Source organism: Coptis chinensis, chromosome 6, assembly GCF_015680905.1.
Source record: "Coptis chinensis isolate HL-2020 chromosome 6, ASM1568090v1, whole genome shotgun sequence".
Lineage (NCBI taxonomy): Eukaryota > Viridiplantae > Streptophyta > Magnoliopsida > Ranunculales > Ranunculaceae > Coptis > Coptis chinensis.
Genome location: NC_141461.1, coordinates 91,310,350 through 91,326,097, shown reverse-complemented (window position 1 = coordinate 91,326,097; position 15,748 = coordinate 91,310,350). Strand labels below are relative to the sequence as shown.

Here is a 15,748-nt window from a genome sequence, read left to right as displayed (position 1 = left end):
AAATAAAATTGTTATATACACAAAATATTGTAAAATATCTCAAAATATCACAAATATCATCGAAATATCATCAATATTTGTAGTCGTATATATCTCTGAACATATCGTAATATTTATATATCTTTCTCTGAAATCTCGATAGATATCCCCAAATATCACGATATATCACTATATTTTTTACTATGCCCCCATGGTTCATCTACTAAGAGGGATCGGAGAAGTCAGAGACTTATGTTTCTTCTAAAGAAACAATAGGTAGCTTTGTTTTGTTTCAGGGCTTGAAAACGTGCACGACTTGATAAATTGAATCCTGAGACTATACTTGACAAATGGAAATAAATTTCCTTCCAAATGGATGTGCACATGCATGATTTCTCTATAAAAACAACTGTAAAACGTTTTACGTTATTACGTACTCTTCTCAATCAAAGTCGGTGATTTTAAGATATATACTATATCATAATGACTTATAAATGGATCTTAAATGCATATATAAGCGTTTTAGGGCAAAAAACGTCTTTCAACTACATGAAATTTAGAAGGAAAGAACAAACGCAGGCTTTATTTTTTACAGTAAGATGAAGTTTAGAAGGAAAGATATATAACAAATAATGCATATACGGCATGTTTTTTTAGTAACAATGCAAAGATAGGCAGATAGCTAAAACTCATACGTATGTACCAATATGCAAAAATATACAAATAATGAGTAACCATTGACTATAATATATTGGGGCTCAACGTATGTGCACCATACCTGCTCTCACATAAGTCGTACGTTGTGCAGTTTGTAGAAGAAGCTAGCTTTAGAGCAGCATCCTCATTCCCCAATGGTTGTCATATATGACGTCATATCTTATTATAACGCAATAGTCCATCAACAAAAACCACAACCGTACCCCAACCCCAACGGGAAAAGATGATTTTATTAATCACAGTTCTTCACCATGCGACAAGCTAGTCTTCTATTGTACAACATAGTTTTTATTTTAGACATAATTATCAATAAATTGTTGTTGATTTTAGGCCTAGTCTTTCACCATGCGGCAGCAAATCGACCTATCCCATGGCTTTAAACTTGCTACAGGTGACTAAAACTAACACAAAATTACCAATATATATATATTGTCGAATTTAGACGCTAAATAAAATGGCAAATGTTACAGATTTGTTAGCATCTGACACAACCATAGGGGCACACCTATAAAAATGGTTGTGTCAAGCCATTGGGGTGGCATGCCACACTTTGGAGTTGGGACCAGTCATTATGTGGGTAAAGAGACACTTTGAATGGCTAATTTCTTGACCTGCTAAATTTCTTGTCAGAGAATTTTGTTTTATAGAATGACTCATGAGAAGCCATTACACATAAACATCAAGGTTAATTTGGTAAGTTGAGTTTAGAGACAAATTTTGACTGACTTTGGTAATTAAATAAAAAATTAAAGTACTTAATGAGCAAGGATCTTGTGAAAAGCTCCAAATCTCTCACTATCTATAAATAAACCTCTCAATCCGTTACCCTTCTTTCCCTCTCCCCTTCTTCTCTCCTGCTCTCCACCTCTCTCTCTCTCTGTCTATTTCCATTTCCCATTACTTTCCCAGTTCTTTTTTTTGCTCTCTTTCTTCTTCCAAGTTCATTAGTTGGCGTTACGCTAGGAAGAGTAGTACGTGTGGAAACCATATATCTCTCTGCCGTAAGAAAAACAATAGATCGGTAACTAATTTCTTTCTCTCTTTTTTTGATTACTTTCACATTACATATTACTCTGTGAGTTTGGGATTATATGTGTTTAAACTTCATGCATGAAGAAAACCTGATTTTTTTTTTTGCCTTCTTTCAATGTTTTAGCGTTCAGTTGCGTTTGGTTTGGTCGATTTGTTCGAAAATCTTTATTTTGGATGATTCTGAGAAGAGTCTTTTTGTTTTTTTGTCTGTCGTGCGCTACCGGTTAGTTTCAGCTTCGAACGGAAGTCTTTTTAAGCTGTTTAAACTACTTAATATGGCGCACGTGGGTGAGAAAAATTCTGCGATTCCTTCTTCGAGAGAAAGGAAGAAGTAACTAAAAACGGTTCACGTCTGTTTTTCCTTTAATAGTATGCAACCAATGATTAAATGACCAACACACCCTCTACTCAGTCTTCGTTCAGTTTCAAACTTACGAACTGAAGTGTTCTTTTATTGGTTTACCTCAAGTTTTTCCCTTTATTAAATGCTCTTTAATTTCTCAATTATGTAGACATAAATATTTGGTAACGAACCTTTTGGTTCTTTGTATTAGTCTTTTAGAAAGACTTTTTCTAATGTTAGGAATTATGAGACTTCACAAAATCACATCTTCTGATGTAGACAAGTCTATTGTTTTGAATCTCGGCCTTCTATATAAAATTGTTTTTAAAAGTTGGCAAGAATCTTATTTTGATTCAAGTTGATTTTCTATAAATGGGCGATTGATCAAGTCCGTTGGCCACCCTTGATTGAGTCACAACTAAACAACTCACTAGTTCAGCGTAAATGATCAACTAGAACATTTTCTTTCTCTTTTTTATATTCTTAGCTGAAAGACTAGTAATAGTAACTAACTAACTTCGCGTTATGACTTAAAAGTTGGATCTAGCTTCAAAAGAAAAAAGAGTCCATAAACAGTTGAATAGGGCAGCAAAATAGTTCAAAAAATCACTAGATTCTACAGGTGGTCCTAAGTCCTAACAGAGGACCAACCGAAACCAGGTGCTCAAAAAAAAAATTCCCTTATCTAGGATGCTAGCTATGAGAAATTGAGAACGGTCAATCTTGGCCGTATAACCCCATGGGTGGTCCCTTCATCAAGTCTGAAGTTTATTGTGGTCTACATACTCCCTAGGCGAGTAACCGAAATCAATTTATGTTGAAAGTTGAAACTTTAGTGCTTAGAAACGGTCGTGGGCTCGTTAGTTTGGGGCCACTTGTTCTGAGTATAACGACACTTACCTGAAAGCCGTTAAGGGCATGTTTGGATGTGAGATTTGCATGTGACGCGTAGAGGAGGTCGTTTTCTAAGTGGGTCATTGATTGCATAAAAGCCTTTTACATGTGTCATCATCTTTTGGCCCAGAAAATTCCATGACATTTGTACCATCTTTTTCCACGTTCAATTATTTAGATTTCTAAGTCCTTGGAAATTCTCTCTGTTGCAACATAAGATTCATTCATTTTTCTTCGTACTCACTACTCAGTATCTAATGATAAGACCTGTATTCTCTCCACTGATGTTTTTGTGCCATGAATAGTTGATGCCTATTCCTGCATATTCATAGGAACCAACAATCACCACTACTTAGTTGTCTATTTCGTTTCACACTAACTGAGTTGAGGTTGCTATAATTGAAAGTTCTGAAATAAAAGTAGAGGTCTGATTAGTTGATTATACATACCTTTTGATCATCAAATTGGTAAGATCATATCATTGAGATGAAACGACTAATACATAGGCAGTTGTGCTCCTGTTTTTTTCTCTCAAGTACGCTAATATCTTGTATATTTGTAAAATCATTATCTCAGATATCTCTATCAGTCTAGCTATACAATAAAGTATGAAGAAACAGTAATCAAATGCCCATATGTCTTCGGTAAGTACGTGTTAACCTCACCACCGACAAAAATACTATTCAATTTACTTTGTATTACCTCTTGGGCAATTGATATTACTTCTTGATTGCATATGTCTGGTTCGAAACTTCTTCATCACTTCATGTACGTGTTGTTATGTGCCATCCATACAACACCTCATCGTCCCAGTTTCTGAATGAGGGTCTCTTTCAGTGGCACGTTGGTTTTGTTTTTGACTAACAAGTTTCATAGCCCTTTCGTTTTCTAGCTTATTAACGCTCAAGTGAGTCAAGGTTAAAGAGGATAGACTGATAAAAATAGTTTAAGAAGTTTGATGCATACACGTGTCCTAATCTGACGTGGTATGGTGGTGTAAAGGGCAATTTTTGTTCTTTCCTCTGTTTTGTTCTACTAATAAAGCGATTATTCTTCTTTCTTTTTGTGGGTCTTGTGTCGGTCTTCTCACTTGTTGATTTTTTTTTTGGTTTGGTAGATAAGAAAAACCTTGTTCAGTGAATGGACTTCAACGGTTTCGAGGCAAACCAACTTCTCTTTCATTCCTTTCGTTGGCATTGTTGATTATTAGATATGGTCAATCACTCAATCCTCATATAGGCTTCATATAGCATGAAAAACTAACTAAGGAACTGAATGCGAAAATAGGGGTGGATCCTGAATCATAATTAAATAAACTGAAAACACTGGATGCTGACAAGGACGATGTACTACTCTAATCATTCTTCAAAACACAAAGTGTTCACATGAACTTGGGTGGTAGTTAGAGTCAAAATAACGAACAGCTATATACCTATCAGTTAACTAGTATAGTTAGGTATACTTAGTTGGTTGCGCTCCTTGAATTCGAGCTCATCATGTCAGCGTCGATCAGCTGAATCATCATTTGATGGAAACTCTAGTTAGTTCACCTTCCAATTCGCCATGTAATGCTGAGTCATTGCTATCTAATATTGTTTCTTTTTCACTTTTTTGTTTTATTTAGTTTATCTTATCGAACGTTTCATTCTCAAAACTACTTATCTGCAGACACTATTATATTTGACGACAAGATTTTTACTGTATTTTTCAATCATGTTTGCCTTGTTTTCGGACTTAACTATTAGTCTATAACAACATGAATCATGCATAGACTGAAAAAATAGCATAAAAGATTGTATTTATATTGTCCTTTGAAGAAAAATTCAGAAGAATGAATCATTCTTTTTTTGATAAAGTAGAAGAATGAATCATTTGATTATATGTACTAATAAACTATCAGTTTAATTAGCAAAGAAGTAGGCCTTAAGTGACTGGTTTTAGAGTATTGTTTATCAGGTGCGTCTATGCAGTACCGTACTGCCGTGTACTATGAAGTTAATAGTTCGTTGTTACTCTCTCTGCTGGTTGTGGAGAACATCAATTAATTACCTGTGGGCAATAGTGTCATCATAATTGTGCTCCATGTTTCTAATTGAGATTAATTATATACCACATGAGTTCGTCGATGTGACTTTGAAGCACGGCTGGTGCCAAGTGTCCGATGTAGCTAATTAAGGTGGTGAAGCCTGCCAAAAGTATTATTACAGATTTATGCCTAGCTTGGACTTATTAAGTGGAGGATTTTCATCCTATGATAGAAGGGCGTATCACAAAAGCTCTGGACTCTTTGGTGTCTGAATATTTTTCCGCGAATGGTTTAGCTCAAAAGTTCAATAAACTGCCATGACGAATGGCAGTTGAGAGTCCCAACTGAATATCTTGCTCGTTCACTGCAAGCACATAGACTAGTTCACCACATGGACTAGTTTGAGTGTATTTTTCTCCACCACATGGATTAGTTTAGGATGGTTAATTATGGTCCAAATTAGCTTCTCACAGTAGTTATGTAAATAGGATTTTTGTTAAAATAAAGAAAATGGACCGTGAATCACAACCCTAGAACAAAAATACTGGAATTAATGAATTTCTCCCTCAAATTAAAACTAACAGTAATCAAACTTCAAAAACATTTTCCACTACATTCGCCAAGTTTACGACATTTTCAGTCATATTTCGTGCATTCCATTATATACGTAGCAGTCCAGGTATTTGGCACTTCGAAAGAGAACAACCATAATAAAGACTCGAGGATGTTACTCGTGAACTGATAAGGACATCTGAAGTTGCTACCTATTAAAAGAAATCACCTGATGTACACCTTGAAGGCTTGAATAACAGCCAAATTGAAAAAATTCTGTGACATATGGGCCATCAATATACTAGTGGGCCTGTTTATATCTTAAAAATATATATACTAATAGCTGCTACGTTTTTACTGCAGGGAAGAAAGGAGAATTAGTGGTTGCTGAATTTGTATTCAAGGGAAAATCTCAAGAATATTTAAGGTACGCCTGAAATTTCGCCGTAAAATACTGTTTCCAAGTATTTTGGCACAAAAGATGCAACATACCCAGATAGTTTCGTAAATATCGGAACTCTCTATGGGTTTTAGGAATATTCCTAGACAACTGACAATGTTTGCAGCAACTCAACTACATTGGAAAACGCAAACTGATATTAGAAAGTAGATTTCGTTTAGAACTAGATTTGCTCAAGAATAATATGCTTCTTTGTGTTAAAGGTGCTTAATTAAAGGTTGAGTTTGTTTATAAGTGGAGTTCCATTTGCTTAAGAAAAATATATATAGACGTGAGTCAGAAGGCCCATATTTAGTTCTTTTTTTTTCGATAATAATATTTAGTTCTCACAAACATTAGTTTTGGTGACCATAAAGAATTCACATTTGTCGTTCAAAGTGCGTGATTATTTAGTGTTGATTCCAAGTTAATGTCCAATAGTAGAATCTTCTTTTTAAAGCCTTTTGTGTGTGTCATACTTTTGTTCATAATTAAGCCGGTCATTGTGTCTTGTGCACAGAAGCTAATGGTAGATTTGGCAATGCAGTTTGAGGTTGAATAAATATTAGTGAAAATCTACCTCGCAATGGCACAATTCCAACGACAGGGAACATTTCAAGAAACCATGGAAGCCATCTCAAAAGCTAGGTGTGACGAGAATGATGAACAGATTTGTGTCGTAAGGACACCTAACTTTTCTAATATGGCAAGAGATTATGGTTGTAGCAGTAACGAGGAAAATACTGCCTCAGATGCGTCTTATACTTCATGGATTGTAAGTTTCTCTTTTACGCTCTGATATAGTATCATTGAGAAAGTATACCGCTGTTTCTTTGATTATTGTGTATGTTTAATTCTACAAATGCTATCAAGTACCTTAAATAGGACACTCTCATAAAAAGTTGAAAAACATAATTGTGTTTTTTTTTTTTGTGCATGTTTTCTTTGTTGAAACTACTGTGACTGTTCTTTGACATTCAATTCTGTGACTAATGCAGAAGAAACATCCTTCCGCATTAAGCATGTTTGATCGGATGATGACACCAGCAAAAGGGAAAAGAGTTGTTGTGTTTTTGGATTACGACGGAACCCTCTCTCCAATTGTAGAAGATCCCAGTCGTGCTTTCATGTCTGATTCTGTAAGCACTTTATATAAACCTTTCCAATCAATAACAAATTTGTTTTTGTTATTACTTTTAGTAATGGAAAAAGTGAATTGCAGATGCGTTCGGTAGTTCGTGAAGTTGCACGATATTTCCCAACTGCTATAATTAGTGGAAGGTCTAGAGACAAGGTACAATACTTCTAATTTACTTTACAGAAGTTTTGGCAATTCATCAACTTAGCAGAATAGCTTCATATGACACTAAATTGTATTAGATGGATCGGAACACTAGGTTATTGCTGAGTTTTAGGATACCTAGAGAACATATTGCACAAGGACTCGACATTTTCTCAATAGTAAGTTTGATATGTTAATGTCAGCCACGAGCACAAAAGGATGATGAGTTTAAAGGTGGTCCTTTATTCATTTTTAAAGTTATTTTGTTAAGAAATACATGGGCAGAGTGATACAAACACATATAAAACACAGGGGTACGTCCCCTTGAAATATAGGATGGTGTATGAGTGTACCAGTGTACCTAATATATCTGTTTACTGAAACGTACCATTTGTATTGCACATTTTATCAGTTCACTGCATGTCTGTATATAAGCTAACAATATTCCATATTGTATGGAACCTTTTCATTTTATGAATCAAGTTTATCTTTTGTACAGGTATATGAGTTTGTGAAGTTAACAAGTGTATACTACGCTGGTAGCCATGGGATGGACATTATGGCTCCAGTGCCACCTCTAACCACTAGTGATGCTAAGCATCAAACTAGAGTTGTAGATGAACAGGTTAGTTAGTCATTTACATTTATAATGGTGCAACTCTATCTAAATTACACTACAAGAATGAAGCGTTGAATGATCTGTTTCATGCATAATCACTAAAGGAAATGATGTTCCTTGATGTTATATAAGATGAACTTAGGTATTAACATTTGAAACAAAATCCTGTTTTACTGAGGTTAGTATGAATAGACTGCTTAGTATTTCTTCCTCACAATAACATTACTGTAATATGGCAGGGCAATGAGGGCATGCTCTTCCAACCAGCTAAAGAGTTCTTGCCTGCAATTCAAGAGGTACGTCTATCGATATCATTATATTTGCTTTATTAATTTAATTTTGGTTTGAGTTACATGTTCTTATACAAGATATCTTCATCTTAATATAGATAATAACTGCATTGGAGGAAAAGACCAAGGCTATACATGGAGTCGTGATTGAAAACAATAGGTTTTGTGTCTCTGTACACTTCCGGCGAGTTCAGGAAGAGGTGTGTGTCTATGTAGTTACTTATATTCATCTGATTCAGTTTAAGTGGTGAAAAGTTTCCTATATTAGTTTTATTCGTGATAAGAAAAATATGAATTCAAAACTTTAAATGTACTTTTCGAAACTAAATTTAATCTATTTGTAGGACTTTTGCACACTTGAAGAGCAAGTCGAGTCAGTTCTGAAAGAATATCCCAGGTTCCATTTGACAAGAGGCAGAAAGGTGTGATAAAATTAATACTTTAAATGATGCTTTTGGTTAGGTCTTAAACCTTACAAGTTTGTACAAGTTAGTATAGTGCTGGATTTACGGAAGTCTTCCATACACAACTGTTCTTTTATATTTATATATTCTGAATAGGTTTTGGAGATACGCCCATCTATAAAATGGGATAAGGGTCATGCTCTGGATTATATACTTAATACTCTAGGATTTGGAAAATGCCCTGACGTTGTTCCATTGTACATTGGAGACGATCGAACTGATGAAGACGCTTTCAAGGTATGGATATATTTTATTAGTGTACAATGTCAAGAATCTTTGCTTTACAGTCTAATTAAAAGTAATGCACAAGATGGGAAGACGTGTATAATTGATGTTCGAAACAATTCATTAATCACATATTAATTCTCTAATATGAAGCTTAGTGAAGTGTGTTTGAATGATATATAGTGTGTGCGTGTGTGTTGGGAGTGTATGACATGGTGTCTGGCACAATTAATATGACTGTTACAATACTGTGTACCAGATAACCCTGAAAGACTTAGATAAGTGACCAACTTTAAGTTTATCTTTGTTGCGTATTGGTTTGGGTTAACGGATATTACCCCCCACTAGATGAGACAATTAGGATTTTCCCCCCACTAGATGGGAAATTAGGGTCTCTTGCCCCCCCCCCCTCCAAATACACAAAAAAAAAACACGATCAACCCAAGTTGACGTTTTTTTTGTGTGTACTTAGGGGGGAGACCTTAATTTTCTCATCTAGTGAGGGGGAAATCCTAATTGGCTCATCTAGTAGGGAGGGGGAGGAAGTGGGTAATACTAGTTAACCCTATTGGTTTTAAAGTTGCATTGTGCAGTTAGTTCTAAAAACTTATGGTTTGCCCTGCACCAATGAAATTGAACATTTAATATCTAATTTTTTTTATGAGAACCCTCCTTTTGAATGCAAGTTTAATAATTTGCATATACTTGAACCATTGCAGGTTTTGCAGACAAAGGGACAAGGTTATCCTATAATAGTGTCTTCAATTCCAAAGGAAACCAAAGCCTCTTACTCTCTCCGAGACCCTTCAGAGGTGATGTGCTTCCTTATGCGGCTTGCAAGATGGCGGAGAAACTCTTCTAGCAGCAGGATAGTGATATGAATTATAGCATAAATTAACCAACACTTAGTCCATACATTGTACACTACTACTATAGGAAGAAGGCAAGATGGAGAAAGATATAGGGTTTGAGATTTATCAGCTTTTTCAGGTTGGTTGGTTCTTTAGATATGATGCTATATATCATATGTACAGAACATAAAGTAGTTGCTTGTGAGGAGCTACGTTTTTGAGCTTCCCATATGTAACTAACTAGTCTTAAATGACACTTTTCCGGTTAAGTTCATTAGTGTTAAGTTAATTATATTTAAGGAATTTGATGTATAAGTTTCTTTCTTTCAAATAAGTACTGTACATCTGTGCTTACCATCTACATGATCAATGCCCGCAAATTCCTCTACTTCAATTAATATACGAACAATTGTTTGAGGCTTGATAAGGTGTTTTAAATTTATCAATGTAACCCACCCCGCCAACATTAATCAATAAGTTACTGATATCATTTAAAAAAGATTTGCCAATCCAAAAAGGAACAAAAATGTAACAGATTTGGTAAGTAATAACAGAGTAACAGGTGGCTGGTGCTAAATACTGTGATGTGGAATGAGAATATGCAATAATCAAGAAAAAGTTGTTACTATTGGCCTTTTAACCTCAGGAAATTAGGAATGGTGGACTCAAATATCGAAGTCAGAGAAGATTCCTATTACTCATTGATTTTGAAATGGATGCATTAGTAAGTGATAATTGGTGCTATAGGCAGGAACCTGTTGAGGAAATAACATAGCAATGCAAAACTTTTATACAACTACCCAGGCTTTCTCTTAAATGGACATCCATGGGCAGCATATATAATGTCTTGAATAACTTATATAGTGACTTAAATAACTTTTTAATTTACGCATATTAATTTGTTTAATGGACGACACTATATAAACTGTTCAAGACACTATATAATATGTCGTTAAAGCCTGTATATATAATATGTCGTTAAAGCCTGTATGACCACCTAACAATAGGCGACAACAATTCTACGTTTCTACTAGACTTCCTGCATCAAGGAGTGTTCTTGCTGCTTCAGCAACATGGGGGCAAGTTTTATGTTAATATCCATCACATGCATGAAGCGTCCACAGTGTCAATAAGCCATGGCCTCATAAAGAAAAGAGCATAGCACTGCCAGAGTTTAGCATCATCTTGTATATTGGCATCCAGGATTCCAGGGCTGCCTCCTAGTGGAGACCTTTTTTAAGCATTCAAGTTATAACAACATTTGCTTAGTTGTTTCGGTACATTTCCTTGGGATATTAATAATAATGCTTTTCTATTCTCAAAGTGATTTCACTAATAACTTGAGAGTAGATGTCAAAAGATTGAGTCAAATTCCTACAAATTTCGTATAGTTATCAAATTCTTGATTTTATGAGAGCTTTAAGGTTTTCACCATTGTTCTGGAGATGGGTTGTGTGAAAGAACAAATCGGTTATCCAATGCTTCATGAGACCCATCCATGAGAAACGAGAAACAGTTCAAGGCCCATCGACCGATGTTCAGTCACCTACTCAAACATTTAGCTCAAGTTCAATACCTTAAAAGTTGCAATAAATCACCAGCTTCAGCCCATTACTTAGCTGCTTTGGGCTTTTCCATGAGCGTTTCCTTCATGAAGTCTCAATCTATAATTAATGTACATACCTCTAACCTCTGCTGTGGGAGTGAGACAATCAAGACATGTACCTTTTTTTTTTCTGCACTTTTTTTTTTTTTTTTCTTTTTTTGGTCACGTATTTTTTCTGCATAACTTCATTCTTGATTTAATTCCCTATCTACAATGTCGGGGATATATGCTCTGTAATATCTGCACGTCGGCTTGATTTGTCAGACTGGACTTTCGTTTGAATCTTTTTTTTCTCAAGTTGTCTTTAATTGGACTGTGACAATGATCTTAAATCTGCCTCCAGTTGCATTTGATTCACTTCAAAGAAGAGTCAACTTGTAGAGATTTGTTTTGAAAATTTCAAAATTTATCAGCAATACTTTTTAGTTGATGCTAATTACTATGATAGTCAGACGAAAATTTTGAAAATGAATGTAGAGAGAGAGAGACAGGTCATGTGATCCTTGCTCAACCAAATGCAATTATCATATAGCATATGGCTCTAAGTATGGGAAACGAGGGTTAATCCATTAACTATGTAAAGTAAACATTCATTCTAGAGTTTCATAGATCTCAAATCAACACAAAGGCGTCAAGGTTTAGATCCGGGTTTATGTAAACCTCTCCCCTTCGCCCCCGTACCATAGAATTTCCTATTTCTGATGGCTCGTGATATAAGTTCCCTATTTTTGTGATTATACAAAAATCACAATCTCTTTCTTATCTCTCAATCTCTTTATATTCCTATTTTACCCTTTGAAAAAAAAAAAAAAAAAAAAAAAAAAAAAAAAAAACCCCCATTTTCATTCCTTAGTTTCTCTCCTTCAATCAATTTCCATCTCCTTCAATTATTTAAACGAAAAAGAACCCTAATTTAACTTCGATAACACACAATTCAATATAGAAATTAGAAGAACAAGTTTCGGCAACGAAAACATTAGGTTTGATGAAAAAGAAACATTTTTCAACAATGAAAAAAATCAAGTTTAACAATGAAGAAATATGGTTTCATGATGAAGAAACACGGTTCCACTATGAATAATCACTCTCTTTCTCATTTCGATTGATTGTTATGAATCTTTGTTTTTGTTTTATTGATTTTTATTTCTTCTTCCTAATTTAAATAAATTGGGTTCCCGTAACTATGTAAATTTGTTTTCGCATAGAAATTTAAGTATGCAAATTTATTTTTACATATTGATTTTTCTCAGCAAATCCCGTGACTGACTATGTAAATATGGTTTTACATAATCGTTTTAGTATGCAAATTTATTTTTACATAATGATTTTTATGTGCGGGTGTGAGTCTGTAACTATGTAAATTTGTTTTTACATGGATATTTCAGTATGCAAATTTATATTTGCATAGTGATTTCTCTGCATATCTCCTGACTATGTAAATTTGTTTTTATATAATCGTTTTAGTATGCAAATTTACTTTTACATAATGATTTTTATGTGCGGGTGTGTCTATGACTATGTAAATTTGTTTTTACATGGAAATTTCAGTATGCAAATTTATATTTACATAGTGATTTCTATGTATATCTCATGACTATGTAAATTTGTTTTTACTACGTGAAAATTTTAGTATGCAAATTTATTTTTACATAGTAATTTTTATCTGCAAATTTATTTTTACATACTGATTTTCAATGAAAATTTAATTTTTACATATTGATTTTATATCAGAGATGTTTGTGTTCTAAAGAATTTTGATTCAGCGATATCATTGCTTGACATATCTTGTGTCATATACATTCTACCATTGTGCCACAAACGAGTGTTGGATTTTGTTTCTTTTGAGTAACAAGTGTTGGATCTACAAATCTACAATCACATTTACTTTTTCTTTTTAATGTTCCAATCATTTTTTTTATTTTTATTTTTTCCATTTCAAATTTTTTTGAAAATAGAAATTTAATCTCTGTGTGTGTGTTTATTTTTTGAGAGAGAGAACGTGGATCTTTTGGAGGCGGAGGGGTATTTTGGTCAGTTTCCGATTGTGATTTTGCATTTTAAAAAACAGAAAATTTTTATTACTTTGTCCGTATAAAGGGGGTTTTTATGTACCCAGTTGAAAGTAAAGGGAGATTAAACGCAAAGCCTGCTCAAACATTTAGCTCAAGTTCAATACCTTAAAAGTTGCAATAAATCACCCGCTTCAGCTCATTATTTAGCTGCTTTGGGCTTTTCATGAACATTTCCTTCATGAGGTCTCAATCTCTAATTAATGTACATACCCCTAACTTCTGCTGTGAGAGTGAGACAATCAGACAAGTACGTGTTTTTTCTGCACAACTTTTTTTTTTTTGTTTTTTTGGTAATGTATTTTTTCTGCATAACTTCATTCTTAATTTAAGCCCCTATCTACAATGTCAGGGATATTGAGCATGTAATATCTGCACGTCGGCTTGATTTGTTAGACTGGGCTTTGGTTTAGATTTTTTTTTCCTCAAGTTGTTTTTAATTGGATTGTGACAGTGATCTTAAATCTGCCTCCAGTTGCATTTGATTCACTTCAAAGAAAGAGTCAACTTGTAGAGGTTTGTTTTGAAAATTTCAAAATTTATCAGCAATTTTTTTTAGTTGATACTTGATACTAATTACTATCATAATCAGACAAAATTTTTGAAAATGAATGTAAAGAGAGAGAGACAAGTCATGTGATCCTTGCTCAACCGAATGCAATTAGCATATAGCATGTGGCTCTAAGTATGGGAAACGAGGGTTAATCCATTAACTATGTAAAGTAAACATTCCTTCAAGAGTTTCATAGATCTCAAATCAACACAAAGGCGTCAAGGTTTAGATCCGAGTGTTGGAGTTATCCCTCACATGAGGAGAAAAGGAGTTCAACTGTATATGGAAGCCCGAGCTCGACTTTGACCTTTTGCCTGGCCAGCCTTCATGCCTTGGTCGATCTCCAGTACTTTAAGGGCGCCACGCGCTCGACTTGGCCTTAGCCAAGGCGCCCTGCGCCCATGCCTATTTTCGTCAGAACTTCTATATTTGTGAAACCGCGAGTTTGTAATATAAGGTTTGGGTTTTGGCAAAACCTAACACATGCTGAGACACGAAAATACACAGCACACAGAGAGGAAACCCAATTTTGAAAGCAATCAAGATTGAGAGATTACCTTTACAGAGAAATAACCCTGTAAAGAGAAATAAGTGATCTAGTAAGGTGAGAGACTGAAAGGAGTGATTGTAATCTTCCTTCCCATTTTATAAAAGGACTAGCTCTTGTGGAAGTATGCACCATTGGCCAAACCATGGTATATCTTTGTGTTGTGGTATGCTTTAATTGTTTTACATTATTATCTGTTGTTAATAGTTGTTTAACGAGTTGGGCATGTTAGTTTGATACTTTGGTTGTAGGAAATATTTAAATTGTTGTCTAGAGTTGTTATTGTTCAAATACAAATTATCTGTGTAGTACGAAATCGATTGTTATCAGATTAAACCCTAACACCGGGTTCATGTAAACCCCTCCCATTCACCTGTACCATAAAACCTCCTTATTTCTGATGCCTCGTGGCATAAGCTCCCTATTTTTGTGATTATACAAAAATCACAATCTCTTTCTTATCTCTCAATCTCTTTATATTCCTCTTTTACCCTTGGCAGAAAAAAAACCCCCTCATTTTCATTCCTTAGTTTCTCTCATTCAATCATTTAAACGAAAAAGAACACTAATTCAATTTCGATAACACACAATTCAATATTGAAATTAGAATAACAAGTTTCGGCAACGAAGAAATTAGGTTTGATGAAAAAGAAATATTTTTCAACAATAAAGAAATCAAGTTTAACAATAAAGAAACATGGTTTCATGATGAAGAAACACGATTCTACTATGAAGACTCACTCTCTTTCTCATTTTGATTGATTGTTGTGAATCTTTGTTTTTGTTTTATTGATTTTTCTTTCTTCTTCCTAATTTAAATAAATTGGGTTCCCGTGACTATGTAAATTTGTTTTCGCATAGAAATTTAAGTATACAAATTTATTTTTACATATTGATTTTTCTCGGCGATCTTATTTACATTATTTCGTAGTAGATCCGCGAGGAAAAAATCAATATGTAGAAAGAGAGAACGTGGATCTTTTAGAGGCGAATGAGTATTTTGGTTAGTTTCCGATTGTGATTTTGCATTTTAAAAAACAGATAGAGATTTATGTAACCAGTTGAAAGTAGATGGAGATTAAACGCAAAACCTGCTCAAACATTTAGTTGAAGCTAGTTAAATACCTTAAAAGTTGCAATAAATCACCCGCTTCAGCCCATTATTTAGCTGTTTTGGGCTTTTCATGAGTGTTTCCTTCATGAGGTTTCAATCTCTAATTAATGTACACACCCCTAACTTCTATTGTGGGAGTGAGACAA

The 15,748-nt window shown here is 34.4% G+C and overlaps 1 protein-coding gene across 4 annotated transcripts; it reads left to right on the top strand.

Moving 5' to 3' along the window:
- The first annotated feature begins 1,507 nt into the window (after positions 1 to 1,507).
- LOC147495371 (putative trehalose-phosphate phosphatase C) lies at positions 1,508 to 10,072 on the top strand. 4 transcript variants are annotated; one of them, XM_086564005.1, is made up of 12 exons: positions 1,508 to 1,717; positions 3,542 to 3,609; positions 5,907 to 5,970; positions 6,530 to 6,757; positions 6,981 to 7,121; positions 7,205 to 7,276; positions 7,764 to 7,889; positions 8,123 to 8,179; positions 8,272 to 8,373; positions 8,518 to 8,595; positions 8,734 to 8,874; positions 9,582 to 10,072. In XM_086564005.1, the coding sequence occupies exons 4-12, from the start codon at positions 6,569 to 6,571 to the stop codon at positions 9,741 to 9,743; spliced, it is 1,068 nt and encodes a 355-aa protein (XP_086420131.1). In that variant the 5' UTR covers positions 1,508 to 1,717; positions 3,542 to 3,609; positions 5,907 to 5,970; positions 6,530 to 6,568; the 3' UTR covers positions 9,744 to 10,072. The 4 variants fall into 4 exon arrangements, with proteins under 4 accessions (XP_086420131.1, XP_086420132.1, XP_086420129.1 ...); XM_086564006.1 differs by having other exon boundaries at positions 6,503 to 6,757; XM_086564003.1 differs by lacking the exon at positions 3,542 to 3,609.
- Positions 10,073 to 15,748: the final 5,676 nt, after the last annotated feature.

What these genes read in the sequence shown, in the direction of transcription:
- LOC147495371 (XM_086564003.1), top strand. Translation starts at nt 6,569, where the DNA reads ATGGCACAATTCCAACGACAGGGAACATTTCAAGAAACCATGGAAGCC. An exon ending in GTGGAAGGTCTAGAGACAAG is followed by an intron (nt 7,277 to 7,763) that starts GTACAATACTTC and finishes TCTTTTGTACAG; the next exon opens with GTATATGAGTTTGTGAAGTT. An exon ending in ATTTGACAAGAGGCAGAAAG is followed by an intron (nt 8,596 to 8,733) that starts GTGTGATAAAAT and finishes TATTCTGAATAG; the next exon opens with GTTTTGGAGATACGCCCATC.